At 42.5% G+C, this 16,213-nt stretch overlaps 1 protein-coding gene across 1 annotated transcript in view; it reads right to left on the reverse strand.

The window, feature by feature from the left end:
* Positions 1 to 7,043: 7,043 nt before the first annotated feature.
* The window catches only part of Dzank1 (double zinc ribbon and ankyrin repeat domains 1), a 57,527-nt gene continuing 48,357 nt past the window's right edge, over positions 7,044 to 16,213 (reverse strand). Inside the window, 6 exon segments of the mRNA NM_001427722.1 lie at positions 7,044 to 7,434; positions 8,232 to 8,306; positions 11,492 to 11,619; positions 12,094 to 12,174; positions 14,918 to 15,018; positions 15,610 to 15,706. Coding sequence (NP_001414651.1) covers positions 7,332 to 7,434; positions 8,232 to 8,306; positions 11,492 to 11,619; positions 12,094 to 12,174; positions 14,918 to 15,018; positions 15,610 to 15,706 — 585 coding nt within the window. The 3' untranslated portion in view covers positions 7,044 to 7,331.

Raw genomic sequence — 16,213 nt, forward strand, 5'->3', positions numbered from 1 at the left:
CCTGGAAATGTGGTATTTTCACTTACATCTGTTCAAGTGTGGAGGCTTATAGGCACCAAATCTTCTAAGATATGAAGAAAATGTAATTTCTTAACAAGGTCTCTGAAATCCTGGAGGGATTTTTTTTTTTGGTTGTTGTTATTACATATTCCTTGCAAGAGTTTTCTAAATGGCATCAAGGTATGAGTTTTCAGTCAAATTGGCTCAAATAGAAAAGTCTTAAGAAATAATTTCTATGCCAGAATTTTCTTCCAGTATAGCTTAGAAACTATATTTCATCCAAATATCTTTACTTAACTTGATAGTCATTGAGGTGGGTGGGGGAATAAGCCCTGTTCTGCACACGTAGTAAGAAAATACTTGTTAAATTTTCTCACCTCCTATTAGACATGAGATCTGTGCCATAATTTCTCCACAATGGCTCTTAAACATGATTCTTTTTTTTTTTTAAAGATTTATTTATTTATATACATGAGTACACTGTAGCTGTCTTCAGACACACCAGAAGAGGGCGTCAGATCCCATTACAGATGGTTGTGAGCCACCATGTGGTTGCTGGGAATTGAACTCAGGACCTCTGGAAGAGCAATCAGTGCTCTTAATCTCTGAGCCATCTCTCCAGCCCTTAAACATGATTCTTAAAAGTACAAAGTCAGACTTAGGGGTGTGTGTGTGTGTGTGTGTGTGTGTGTGTGTGTGTGTGTGTGTGTGTGTATGTGTGTGTGTTTTACCATATCAGCTCCTTGCTAGTTTTTTTTTTAAACAGAAAGTGAGTTTGGGTCAAAATAATTTTAGGGGGGGGGTCCAATGGAATTTTTAAAAAGGTGACCTTTCACCGAAACTTGCCACAAGTGAAATTGTGGGCAAAAGTGCATGCCATATTGTCCTCCAAGAATGGTTTAAGAAAGTTTATGTCCAAATTTGCATAATTTGGGGATGGGGCAGTCAGCATCAGTTTATTACCATATTTTTTTTACCTCAAACACCATGCAATTGCATCTTTTTAAGATCCATATTCATTCAGATTGTGGTTTTCTTTATTTTTGACCTAATTACTAAAGCAGTTACTTTGTTCCGGACTAGTCCAGAAACACGGTTATTCATTCACATTGGCTTGGGCTCTAGGATGATGTCATTATGCAGCAAGGCAGGTCCAGCACAAGGCAAAGCCTCTATCATTGGATGAGAAGGAAGGGTAGGCAAGGCATAAAGTCTAGGAAGGAGAGAGGAGGAGGAGGAGTGGAAAAAAAATCAAGATGGAGACGACGGAGCAGGATGATCCAGACCAAGGTGGACTAGGTCAATTTTATCTTGTCTAGGTGAGCGATGTATATCTTTATTAATTGGCAGTGAATTTGTTGTGTGGATGTATTGTGGACTGAGAATTTAATATATAAACCTGATTGATAAATTACAAGTTTCTAGAACTTTGATTTTACTGGGTTACAGGGGATGTGAGCAAAGTTCCCTGTGGGCAGAGAGACAGCCTGGAGAGGGCAGCTGTAGAATGCTTGGGGCTAGCATGGCGTGGTGCCATACTAGAATGCTTGGGGCTAGCATGGCATGGTGCCATACTAGAATGGCCCGCTGGCCCATGGAATGTGATGTGTGTGTCAGGCAAGGTAATAACGTGCCAAGGGAACAGTGTGAGAAAGCGGCTGGGAGAGAGACAACCAGAGCACACAGCTCCCATGGATCCGCATGGCGTGGGAACGTGTGGGTACTGGTAGTCGCCAGTCCATTTTTTTATTTTTACTGCAACATTGGGCTATGAATTATTTTGGTTATAATTTTGTGACAGATCTTCAAAAGATGTCCCTGAACTGCAGTTAAAAACGCAAATTGAGCCGCTGTACGCCCCTTTAGTCCCTTTAACGCCTCACAGCCCATTAGACACACACAGGTTGGTTGGCAGCACTCTCTGTCTTCCAAGGCCATAGAAAATCCTCATGTGTTAGAGTCACATCTTATTTTATTTTGTTTGATTCTACAGGAATAGGGCTACATACATTCTCATGCACTACATACACTAAACAGCCTTAGAGTAGACTGCTTTTATATCCTTGGTTTTAAGGAATTTAAGGAAAGAAGCAGGTGATGCAATTTTTTTTTAAAACAGCGCTGGGGCTGGGGATTTAGCTCAGTGGTAGAGCGCTTACCTAGGAAGCGCAAGGCCCGGGGTTCGGTCCCCAGCTCCGAAAAAAAGAACCAAAAAAAAAAAAAAAAAAAAAAAAAACAGCGCTACACCATTTCTTGGTATCCTATGATAGTTTTAACTCTCAGCCTGACACAACACAGAACCACCTAGGAAGAATCTCAGTGAGGGACTGTCTACATCTGGTTGGGCTGTGGGCGTGCATTGGTGGGGATTGTCTAGATTATGCTAATTTGAGGTGGGAAATACCAAATCATTTTGGGTGGCACCATTCCCTAAGCAGGGGATCCCACACTATAGAAGAGTGGACAATGTGGAGTTGAATACTACCTTGCAGGAATTCACTGCTCTTTGTTCCTGATTATGGATGTGACATGAACCACTCCCTCAAGCTACTGCCACATGTAAGCTAAGTTGGCTTTGTCAGGATATTTTTATCACAGCAACCAGAAAAGAAACTAAGACACATACAGATCAAAAAAATGCCTGATACCCTCTTATGGTCTCTGTGAGCACCACAGGAATACGAACCCCCCCACCCCCAATCTTCTTAAAATCATAATTTTATAAGGAAATAGGTACTATTTAACAAAACTAGCTAGTTATTTGAAATAGTCCATGCACAGAAACCTTGAGAAAGTGGACACTCAAAGAATGTGTAGTTTAGCGGGTTTTGCTTTATTTAAATTTTCTGCTGTTTTAGATTCTTATAGCACACATGAAATGTTTTATGAAACAATCACTTGTCTACACAGGATAAACAGTTAATCACTCTGCTGAGATCTGACATGCACAGAAATCTCGAGAAAATGGACATTCTAAGAATGTGTAGTTCAGCAGTTTTTACTTTATTTAAATGTTCTGCTGTTTTAGATTCTTATAGTATTATAAGAATGAAATGTTTTATGAAACAATCACTTGTCTGCACAGGATAAACACAGGGTTAAGCACACTTAATCATTCTGCTGAGATCTGAATGCCCATCTCGACTGACCATACACATGTCCAGGAGGCAAAATTACTCTTCTTACAGTGCATAGACCAATACAACCAAGGTATTGATTCATTTTAGAAATTTGCTAGCATATGTATTTTCATTTTGAGTACAACCTTGTATCACAAAATAAACGTATTTCCAAACTGAGATATCTATTTTGCAAAGCTATACTTTAGGCACATTGACCATTCCAAAAAAAAAAAAAAAGAAGTGATTTTTCACAAGTATTTCCTAAGAACCCACCTTGTGCCAGGAGCTATAATTAAACATAGGACTTACAGCCTCAGGCATGGAGGTTGGGTGTGTAAGTATGCAGGCACAACATTGTGCTAGTTAGATTTTCATTACTATAACACAATACTGGACATAATCAACTTACAAACAAAAAAAAATTTGTGTGTTGGCTCACAGTTTTGAAATTTCCAGTCTGTAGTCATTTGGCTCCATGCCTTTGAGCCTGTGGCAAGGCACTAACTACATCATACCAGAACAAAATCATTCACTTCATCACCAGGAAGCAAAAGAGAATGAGGAGATCCTACAAGCCCCTTCAAAGATAAACCTTCAACCACTAAAAGACATCTCACTAGCCCACATTTCTTAAAGGTTTATTCCTGGGACTCCTCTATTCTCACCCATTTTTCCTAGCCGAGCTTCAAGATTTGTTCAACTGAGTGATCAAACCATTTTAAAATGAAAAGGCACCTTCAGGACTTGGGCTGTCAGGAACATAACACAGAAACAACCCATAAGGTCACATCACTGAAGAGGCTTACTGAATGGAAACAGACTACTTATACTGTTATTTCACAGTATTAGACAACAACAACAAAAAAATCCTGTTAAACATGCTAACCTTGAGAATGTGCAACGGATCACCAGCTCTTTGCTGTCCTCCATGGGGATGTCTCTGTTAGGCAGGAAGGTGCAGCCTCATTCCCAACAGGGTCCTAATGGTACATGGTGCATGAGCTGGCCTAAGTGCTACATACACTTTAAAAAGACTTGCATTCAACGAATCTAGACTATGTGAAAGGCCTGTGTTCAAAGCTGAATTGTCTAGGCAGCTTTCAGACTCTCAGACTTGATCCATTTTTGTAGATATTATTTTGACTCAACATTTTAAGTAACCTGAACTTAAATCAAACCTATTGACTAAATCCTGTCAAAAATGCCAACCAAGAAAATTGACAGCATCTCCTGGGTCCCTCCAATAGATACAGAGAAATGAAGATAGAAAGATCCAGATTGGGCAAAAATGGTAACAGATTAAAAACAGTGGAGTGCTTTGCTTTTTCAGTCACACGAGACAATGTACCTGCTGGAGAATACCATTTTTGTCTCAACCTTACAAATTCAACTTTGCTAAAGATGGAGGCCTCTAGGGAATTTCAAGGGGTTCAGTCTGTGAAGTCTACTGAGGCCTTCAGGTCCATTATGTGGGGAATGAGATACACACTGTCTTCAGCTTAAGTCAGCAGACTGCATTATGAATTTACCTAACATCAAACATCATTGGCTCTATAGAATGTCCCATGGTTGGGGTGTTACCACCAATCAGTTAAGAACTCAAATGTCTTCTGAATTCACTAATGCCCTAGACAGGCAACAGTCTGGAGAGGTATTCTGCTAATCAGATGCTCTTCCCTTGAACCATGCAAGTCCATCCTTAGAATGACCACTCCATCCCATCAGCACCTCCACCATCTTCCACTCATGCATGGTCACCAAGCTTCTCTCTGCTTGACTGGACTTCTCATTTTGGGCCTACCTATGCTCTTTTTTATGTACTAAGCACCATATTAATGCCATTACCATAACATTCCAACATCTTTAGTTGGTCTAATTTCTCTGTCTTCTTTCCACACTTTCTGTCTGTGCTTCTCCAATGCTGTGTGTAAGGTTGATTTATGCCAACTCCATGAGTGTGCCAGTATGTGTATCTGTGTGGGAATCATTCCATGGTTTTCAAGGGGTATACGTAGAACAGATAACTGGGCAGAGAATTTGGGGTTCAAATTGGTCAACAGGATTTGTAGAGTAACTTCTGGCAAAAGCAGCTCTGAGGAATGTGGGATCATAATTACTATTGGGCTACTGATTGTGACCAGCTGTGTCACCCATTATACAGAGAGGCAGGCAAGATGGCAGTTACCCCCTTTCTCCAAGTGCACTCACATGTACTACGCTGTAAAAAAAGGGGGGGGGAGATACAGCTGCTGGAGGCCCATGAACGATGAGTTTCTCATACAATGTAGAATGTTCTCCAAAGCAGAGGCCTGAGTGCTAGACTTTTTTGCTACAAGGTAGAAAACAAAACACCCAAAAAACTGTAGTCACAGAAGCATCATCTAATATCACTAGCCAGATGTCCACATATCTGTGAAGATACCTCCCAGGTCTCTTATGGATAGAGGCTCTCTTTCCTGATGGATGTCCAGAATATCACATCAAGGGTGAGGACATGAGTTGGGGAAGAGGAACAGCCATTAAGAGACACAATGTCATGCTGAGTGTGGTCTTGCCATCAGCAGATTTAGTAGAATCTAAGTTACATCAAAATTAAACCCATTTCTAGGAAAGTATTTCTGTGTTCCTTTGTAGGAAAGAAAGAGCCAATCTGAAAAGCTGAATTGTTTTCAGCCATCTGTGTGCTGTGGTGAGGGGTCACCACCAGGCAGAGAGAACTGCTGGGAGGAGGGAGAAGAGCTCAGAGATGGACTGGGTCCAGTTTGAGGAAGCACAAGACAGGGTCATTCAGTTCTGAATCCTGGGAAGAGACTTTTCAGATAGAGTCTACTTTCTGCTAAGGAAAGGACATAGCCATTCTGCTATGATTCTTACAAATTATTTAATTAAGCTATATTCTAGAGGAGATATATACGAGCTATATGTTTTTATGTTATACGCCTGTGTACACATACATATGTGATTATATGATGTTGAACCACCTCCACAGAGACAGGGTTGACTCTGAGGATGAAGCAGTGGCTGAAGAACCTGGATGAGAAGAACCTTATTATAGTACTTTATACTTTTTGGCTTCGAACCACAAGTAATTATTATCTATTGAGAAATAAATTAATTACCAGGCTAGAAATGTAGTTGAGTTGGTAGAGTATTTAGTTAGCATGCATGAAGCGCTGGGTTCAATCCCCTGTACCACATAAAATTCAATGTAGTGATACAAGTCTGTAATCCCAGCACTTAGAAGGTGGAGGCATCAGGATCACAAGTTCAAAGTCATCCTCGTCTACATAACAAGTGCAAGGACAAGACACATGAGACCCTGTCTCAAAAACAACAGTAAAGAGAAACAAAAATTAAAAACAAAATTATCAATAAAATATTAAAAAAAATATCTGACATGGTGGCACATGCCAGCATTTGGGAGGTAGGCCAGCCTGGTCTACATAGCAAATTCTAGGCTAGCCATGTCTATATAGTCTCAGAAAAACAAGGAAAACAAAACAACAAAACAGAAAATAAAACACAAAACACTAATTTTACCATACTCTAAGATATATGTGGTATTAGGTGGTTATACCAAAAAAAAAAATCAAACTGGTTTTGTTTGCCACAACTTGTAATCTCAGCTACTTGGGAGGCTGCGGCAGGAAGATCCCACATTGTTCAAGGCCTGTCTATGCTACAGGGTGAGTTCAAGACCAGCCTGAACAATTTTATGAGATCTTATTTCAAAATAAAGAGAGCTAGGAATATAGCTCCATGGTACAACACTTGCCTTAGCATCTGGGAGGCCCTTGGTTCAATCTCTCCTCTCTCTCTCTCTCTCTCTCTCTCTCTCTCTCTCTCTCTCACACACACACACACACACACACACACACAGACACACAGACACACACACAGACACACAGACACACACACAGACACACAGACACACAGACACACACACAGACACACAGACACACACACAGACACACATACATATACACAGACACACACACACACAGACACACACACACACACACACACACACACACACAGTCTTAGGAGTTCCTTTCCACCCTAATTCTTACACTTAAATACACATTCCAAAAGTAAGACTGGCTATAGCTGGGTAGTCTCTTTGCAGCCTCCTGAGTACCTCAGATCTAACTGTCAGCTAGGATGTGGTTCCCAGGTGGAGAAAGTTGGTCCTCCAGACCTTGAGCAAACTTAGTCGGCAAAGAGCGCAGAGGTGAGGTCATCCCCCATCTCCAGGGCGATGTCATATGCTGTCTGGCCTCTTGTGTTCTTCTTTTGGGTGTTTGCATTGCACCTGTGAAGGAAGTGGAGAAACAATTGCTCAGGTTGATGACCCTCAGAGCTTGACTATGCCTTGCCTAGAGGCCAATGTACTCCATAAAAGTCCCAAAGAGGACACTACAGCTTCAACTCTCAGTGACTCTACCTTGTTACAGTACACTATGTGAAACTGTGTCTCTGTCTTTGTCACCTACCTAAGACATTCTCTGATTGGCTTTAATAAAAATTTGATGGTCAATTAGCTGGGCAGGAAACGGAGGGTGGGACTTTCTGGGAGGGAGAAAGGAACTCTGGGAAGAAGGAAAAAAAGTTCTTTCGTGTCACTAGGAGATATGGGAGGAGACAGACATGGCCACAGGTCTGGAAGGTGTAGCTAGCCACATAGCTAGATAGGGGTGGGTGGTCAGGTTAACTTAGATGAGCTGGTTGGGAATCTGCCCAGCTGAGGCCTAACTAAGGTTCTGAAATATTAAAAGGTCTCTGTGTGGTTATATGGGAAAAACTGGCTAGGGAATAATTCCACTGTATTAATTTCCAGCATTAATTACTGTATACATATGAACATAATAATCATACGTTTTACACAACCTTGAGACCTTTCAAAGGGCTGTGTGATTTCAGATATTCAATTGTCTGCCCTAGTCATTTGTCTCAACTGTATTAAAGTCCTATAACCATGTTCAGTGAGGGTGACGGTCACTGTGAGAGAGTGGCCTTCACTGGCAGGGCAACACTTCAGAGGTAGGGCTATTCTAACACCGCTGAATGTCAGTGGAGATGTCACTGGTATCCTCAGGTTTTCAAACATACCCCAGTAAAGTGGCGACGCTCTCCCTTCCTTCCAGGCCAAGTAGAGTTGCTTCGTGAAGAGCTGTATTTCCGAACCTATTTGTGGGAAAATTTTTCTGGGTAAATCTTTGGTGTTATCAGTACAATAGGAAGGGATTACCCACGGGGTCCTCAGGTTTGGTGGTAGGTTCCTTTATCTGCTGAATCATCTTACTGGCCCTCGTCCTGGTTTGCTAAGGAACAACTTGCCAAGCCTCTCTGCTACAGAGAAGCCAGATCTCTGGCTGATGCCTGAGAGTGGAAGGATGAAGGGAACGTGATGTGATTCCGAGTCTACTGAGCCAGCTGCAGGGAAAGGACGTGCCAAAAGGTTTAAACTCTTGTTTGATATTTGTTTCTCTAGATAAGATTCACTATGTATTCTGGCTGTCCTGGAACTCACTCTGTAGGCCAGGCTGGCCTTGAATTCACAGAAATCCCCCTGCCTCTGCCTCCCAAGTGCTGGGATCAAAGGCATGTGTGACTATGCCTGGCTCTGGTCTAAACTTTTTAGATGAATATATTTGAGCTAGATATATTAGCATTTTACTCTTTGGGGCAAATCTACTTTTTTTTTTTTTTTACTGGCAACTATTAAAAAGGAAAAGGAAATCTGTGTTGGATTTGAGAAAGTGGCACTCAGTCTGGCTTTCTTCCCTAAAAGTCTTCCACCCATAAGTTAAACCCTGCTCAGGGCAACCTTGATAATGCAGCAGGAGTGGAACTATTACACTAGTCAAATGGACAGAACTATTACACTAGTCAAATGGACAGAACTATTACACTAGTCAAATGGACAGCACAGTCTCAGTGCTGGGGCTCAGCAGGCCTGCAATGGCACTGTTTCACCAGTCAGATGGGATCATATGTGCATCTGTGTCACTGTGGAGAGCTGACGAAGTATGTAAGGAAACTAAGAAAAAGCACATTAAAAATGGCAACTTGTAGGGGTTGGGGATTTGGCTCAGTGGTAGAGCGCTTGCCTAGCAAGCGCAAGGCCCTGGGTTCGGTCCCCAGCTCCGAAAAAAAGAAAAAAAAATGGCAACTTGTTCTATGTGCAGATTAGTTTCAGACTCTTAGTTAGACTGTTCATGAATTCAGAACTCATTTTACTGAAGAATCATTCAAAAAGTGCCTTGTGTATCAGGCACAAGGCATTATGCCTAGGTGCTATGAAAAGTTAGTTTGGATTATATAAAGTGTACTAAAAAGCAGATAGCATTTCTGGATACAGTGGTGCACACCTTAGATCCCAGTGCTCAGGATGCAGAGGCAGGTGAATCTTTGTGAATTCAAGGCCAGCCAGGGCCGAACAGTGAGACCTTATTTACCTTCCCCTTAAACAAACAGCATCATTTCATGATCAAGACAATGAGGCAAAGGTGTGGGAAATGAAGGGGTGGTAGCATGGTGAATATAAACTTTCAGAGAACTCAAGAAAGTCAACAAAGTTTCATAACATTCTGCTATAAAATAAAACTGAAAGGGAGCAGTATCTTCTCATATACATGTCTTATGGGAAATATAAAAATGCTCTTAGGGGGGTTGCGGATCTAGCTCAGTGGTAGAGCGCTTGCCTAGCAAGTGCAAGGCCCTGGGTTCAGTCCCCAGCTCCGAAAAAAAGAAAAAAGAAAAAAAAATGCTCTTAGGGCTGGGGAGATGGCTCAGTGGTTAAGAGTGCTGACTGCTTTTCCAGAGGTCCTGAGTTGAAATCCCAGCAACCACATGGTGGCTCACAACCATCTGTAATGAGATCTGATGCCCTCTTCTGGTGTGTCTGAAGACAGCTACAGTGTATCTATATATAATAAATAAATAAATCTTAAAAAAAAACAAAACAAAAAACAAAAAAATGCTCTCAGAAAAATGCATTTAGTTCCTGTGTTTTGAGACAGGCTCTTGTTATTATAGACTTGTCTAGCCTCAAACTCATGGTCCTCCTCTTTCGGCTTCCAAGTGCTGAGACTACAGGTGTGTACCAACAAATAGTAACATATTTTATAAACGCATATAGTTAATTTGAAAGAATAAGGAAAACACGAGAGAAATTGAAACAGATAACAGAGGCTCAGCTATGGGAATTTTGCCCCCCTCTCCACAGTAGCTAGATAACCAACAGCACATTTCAGCCAGGCCTTGAACTTGTCTGTGTAAGAATCCAGGAAGCAAGAGGGCTGAATGCCCATAGCATCCTCAGACATTTCTACTGTGACAGCTTGTCACAAATTACTCCAGGATCCCCCAAAGTAATTTGGAAGCAAACAGAATCACAGAGAGGAACTGGGCTGTGAGTCAAGGTGGTTCACTGAGGCTGAACAGTGAATGATTTTATATTGGACTTTTCCACCCTCAGATCGGGACATCTAAGGAGCCAAGAGATCATGTGGTAAACCTATATGCCGGCCCCTCACCGGCGGTATTGGCACCTGCAGGCAGCTATGCAATGCCTTCTTTCTGCATTAAATTTGTGGGTGTATTTTCATGAAGTCTCATTTTACTCGGCAAAGTTCTTAACAGTTTGGATTATGACAAAAACTTTATCTACTATCCAAGAGTTAAAGATTGCTAGATTCAGACAAGTTCATGTTGGCTGCAGTAGCACATACCTATCGTCCCGGCACCCAGGAAGCAGAGGCAGAAGCATTGCAAGTTCAAGGCCAGATTAGCCCACATTGGCCATTTCTACATAAAAATAGCCCAAAAGGTAAAAGTTAATAGGTTAGCAGTGCATTGTCATTTATAGAGCCTAATAAGTTAGGCAACCCAATTGAGTATTTAAAAAAAACATTTTTTTTAACTCAGTGTTGTGATTTAAAGAAATGTCCCCTGAGGCGTTGTTATAGAAGACTGTAGAACCTTTAGGAGGCTGAGATTCACTGGGGGATGAATCTTGATATTTTATGTCCCACTTCCTGTTCCTAAGAGTTCCTTGCTCCTGCCGTCATACCTTCCCTGTCTGCTATCAGTTTGGACTACATCCTCCCAGAACTGTAAGCCCAGTTATGCCCTTTCTCCCCTAAATTGTTTCTATCAGGGCTTTCTTACCACAGGAATAACAAAGTAACTAAAACACTAGCTTTGGAAAACACCCTATTCAGCCTCAAGAGGCTGGAATAGATTACAGCGTTCTAGGTGGTTCCTGTTCAACAGGGTACTCTATGGACTGACTACTGCCACAGAACCCTGTGAGCTATACCTAGTCACAACAGGGTACCCTATTGTCCTTTCAGAGTTTCACTTACGGTCCCCACTGCTGGTCGATGTCTGCTCCTCTCTGAGCGAGAACTGGAATGGCTTCAAAGTGTTTATTCACAACAGCCACAATAACAGCAGGTCGACCTTGACTATCACAGCAGTTAGGGTCTGCTCCCTGTGGGTCATGGAAAAGGACAAACTTGCCATAAAACCCTGAATTCAACATTGCCCATCTGCCATCCCACCAAGAACAACAAATGTCCTAGAATGGGATGATGGCATGAAGTTGAGAATAAATCCCAGGAAAGGAGAATGAGGACTCTCATGAACAAAGCTACTATAATGAATACAGTGGTCAAGCCCCAAGGTGTTTAAGACTTCTCCCACATCAAGAGGAGCCACCTTTTCATGGCAGGAAAGCAGGCTGGAGGTAAATTTGGCCACAGAGCAGGATTCTGTCTAGCCTCATGGACACTGCTTGGGTTCACATGTGCTCGTTTACATGACTTTGCTATAAAAACTGGCAGAGTAACAGTGCGTGTGAAGCTCCTCTCTAGTCATTTACCCCAGTTGCATAGAGTTTAGTTAACAGGCAGCAGGCACAAACCAGGCTCATCTCTGCACAGAGGCCCGTTCTGATAGCACTCACTTCATCTAGCAGCTGTTCCAGCACAGACAGTCTTCCTTTCCCTGTGGACCCAACTTCCTCCAGCAGGAGTCTGTTTTCAGGCTGCAGGATGACAGATTGTGGTCATCTTCGTCTCCTTTGTGTATTTGTGTTGTACAGTCCCAGCCCTAACACTCAAGGCATAATCCCCCGATCTCCCTCCCTCTCCCAGCTTAGCAGCCACATTCTCTGTTGAATCACATGACTGGATGAGTGCCGAGGGTGTGTGTGTGTGTGTGTGTGTGTGTGTGTGTGTGTGTGTGTGTGTTTCTCTCCAGTGTTTCTGGGTGTCTACTGTCTTCCATATGCAGCAGTTCTGACACCTCTCTGTAACTAACATGTGTCATATGTAACCTGTGCTCAGCTAAGCTTGGCTGTGGTAAGGACACTGTATTGACATTGTTTTATATAATCAAGGGCAAGGAGGCTCCTGAGAGGCCTCACAACACCTGAGCTTTGCTAACCTTGTAGTGAACATTTCTAGGAAGAGCGGCTGGGGGAACCTAGAGCCTCCTCTGCAGGCTTTCTAAAGTGCCGACGGCCAGGCCTCTATGGTGGGTCATAAGGCACCCAAGAAATGGAACCAACAGAGCCTACCTCTAAAAGACAAAACACTGTCATTTGTCCAGAGACATGTGAAGAATTTCTTTTATGTTTTCAAATACTAGGAAATTCAGTTATATGTCTTTAACATCGTTTTTTATATATAAAAGATTTCAAACACTAGAAGCCTGAAGGAAGTCAGCCAAACACACTGCTTTAGTATGCTTCTGTCACTGGATCCTGCTCTTTTTAAAAGTGTTGACAAAACCTAATGCCCCTGCCTTCCTGGGTTGCTAAGCCTTTCAGAAGATATGGGGTTCAGGCTACATTACCCCTTGTTTGCTACTCCACCTCTCTGGTCACTTTCTTTTTTTTTTTTCGGAGCTGGGGACCGAACCCAGGGCCTTGCGTTTGCTAGGCAAGTGCTCTACCACTGAGCTAAATCCCCAACCCCTTCTGGTGACTTTCTTAGAACAAAGTCCTGTATCCAAATCATAGAAACCCCAGCATGGGTCTTGGGTATGGTACCCAGTCACAGTGAATCCTGTACCTTATGGGGAAATGTATTGAACACCAAATGTTTTGAGCTCTAGGGCCACATCTGAATGTTCTGAAATAATCACTACGGGCTGGAGCTGGGAAGTACAGTTAAGAAAGTCAAGGCACACAGCAGCAGCAGATTTGGGCACACACAGACTAAGGAGATGTGGTCTCTAAAATGATAAGCTGTTAACTTAAGGAACTCTATACTTCTCTTATACTTATTTCAAACTCAGGGAAGGTGGAGAGCACGAACAATCATAAACAATCAATGTCTCCCAAATTTACTAGTGCCTGTGAGGCCCATGTTACAGGAGTGGCATGCAAATGCAGAAGACCGACCGACCAACCAACCGACCAACCAACCAACCAACAAAAAACCCCAAAACAAAAAAAAAAAAAAAAAAAAAACAAAAGAAAACCCACAAAAAACAAAGAAAGCCACAAGAAAAACAACAACAACCCCCAGTCCCTGCCTTCAGAGCAGCTGAGGTACAAGCAAGGAGGCTGGTACATGCCCACTGTGGAGGCCCAAGAGCCTGGCCAACCCCAGGGAGGAAGAAGACATTACACATGCCCATCTCCATGTCTGGCTCGCTGCTCCTCACAGGTCTCTGTGCTGCAGCCAATGAGGGCCAGTGACAGGAAATGTGGGGAAGGCAGTGGGGGCACCCTCTTCACACTTTCTCCAAAGCCTCCTTTGGGATTATTCATGGTATATATTTAAAAAACAACCAACCTTACAGCTTTAGGAAATCCTGAAGTGATTTCGAAGATTCCCAAGATGACTAAAGTAGATGAGAGCAAAGCAAGAAGCAAACGCACAGGAGCACACCACACCACTAACACCCGTGCACCAGAGGAAAGACCATCTACACTGGCAGCCAGGAGACCCTAATACTTCTCCTGCCTCCTGCCAAGTAACTCTGTGGAATCCTGTTGTGGTGCTTTGAGTGAGTGGTCCCCATAGGCTCCTATGTTTAAATGCTTGGTCCCCAGTCAGTGGAACTGTTTGGGAAGGTTAGGAGGTGTGACACTTGTTGAAGTGAATGTGTCACTGGGAGTGTGCTGTTAGGTTTTAAAAGCCCATGCCAGGCCCAGTTCTCCCTCTCTGCCTGTGGGTCAGGATGTAGTTCCCAGCTAATGGTTCAGTGTCTGTCTGCAAGCCATCATGCTTCCTGCCAAGAATGATAATGGATTAACCCTTTGAAACGTTAAGCAAGCCAACAATTAAACTCTTCCTTTTATAAGTTGCCTTGCTCATGGAATATCTTCATAGCAGTAGAACGGTAACAAGTAAAACCATCTATATCCACCCACCTACACAGGGACTTCAACTCACACACCTGTTCATGCGCGGCACTTACACTGGACAACCCAGACCAGGCACCAGTCCTGATCCAACTAGCTCTACATTAATTTATGCAGTGACTAGACAGTGACGTGTCTTCATGTATTTAGCCAAATCAAACAAAACAGAGATTGATAAGTATTCAGAACTGACACCAGAAAAAACAGATGATGCAGGAAATTGAGGAGATGAGTTTAAAATAGTTCTAGTTTACCATTCTGAGAAATTTTAAAGGATTATGCCTCCACAAAATAAATGATACTGTTATTTAAGAGGAGGAGAAAATGAGAAAGCATTCTATTACAAAATGTTCAAATAAACGTCAAAGCGACAGGCTGCAAAGGAGCTACAGAGACCAAGAAGGTCACCTACTGTGAGTGGCTCTGGGTTTGCAAGGAAGCTTTTGGCCTTGGGATTCTTCATTTTCTTGATACTTTCGGGGGTGTCTGAGATGCTCTGGCTGTAGGCACTGACTGAAATGACAAAGATTTGGGGACCAAAATGATCATTATTTCCCGAATGCAAAGGCCCTCAAAAGTCACAAAGATAAAACAGATTTTCTAGAAAGTTTTTATTAAACCTGTCAGGAAGGACTACTGACCACCCCAACCAGGAACTGGAAAATGAGTGAGGGAGGGAAAAGAAGGGATTTTAATTTTTAGGTTAAAAAGCACATGTACACCCTCTCCAGCTAAAGCAAATAAACTTCCCATTAAAGACTTGAAAAGTCACACCCCGGCTCAGTGGTTAAGAGCACTGACTGTTCTTCCAGAGGTTCTGAGTTCAATTCCCAACAACCACATGGTGGCTCGCAACCGTCTGTAATGGGATCTGATGCTCTCTTTTGGTGTGTCTGAAGAGAGTGACAGTATACTCACATACATAAAATAAACAAATCTTTTTTTTAAAAAAAAAGTCATACCCCAACTCCAGAAAAGCCAGAGAAATAAACTTCCTGAAGCATGTTGAGCTTTGTGACTTGGCATCAAGTTTATACAAGTCTCAATCCTTGCCCAGTTGTCCTTGGCTAATTACTGAAAAGTCACCAGAAATGTATAACTCACCCAAGCTGGACCTGCTGCTATACAGCCCATTCCCACCTTCGGTGACACTGCTCAGAAAGTGGTCACTAAGATTCATCGACTTGTTGAGGTACAGGTTCTGGCCAATGAAAACATTTCAAGCATTACTAATAGAGAATGATCACTGCTAGCCTGTGCTCCTCAGGAGGGACCCTTCGCCTCACTCACAGGCCTGAGGCCAGGAACCTCATGCACAGTAGGCAACCAGTCTACTACTAAGTTATATCCCGTGGGTGCTGCCTACTTTTAGTTTTGAGACAGTGTCTCACAAAGTTGTCCCAGAACTCTAAACTCACTCCAGCCTTTACCTTAACATCCTCCTGCCTCAGCCTTTCAACTGGGTTATTTTGTATGAAACAAATAAGTTTAGATGAACACCAGTAAACATTTTTGCTAGTCTTTTTCCAAGTTTGATGTATCCCAGACACAATCACTTCAGTGAGTTCTAAATGGCCCAGAGGAGTACCAGAGCAAGGGCAGATGGCAACTCCGGTTCCTACCAAATCCTTCTGTGCCATTTAATGGGCCTCTTTGATGGTAAGCACAAGTATTTACTTAATCCTATGGAATTCCTTTTGAAAGTCAT

The sequence above is a fragment of the Rattus norvegicus genome, chromosome 3 (genome assembly GCF_021556685.1).
Source record: "Rattus norvegicus strain SHRSP/BbbUtx chromosome 3, alternate assembly SHRSP_T2T, whole genome shotgun sequence".
NCBI classification, from domain to species: Eukaryota; Metazoa; Chordata; class Mammalia; order Rodentia; family Muridae; genus Rattus; species Rattus norvegicus.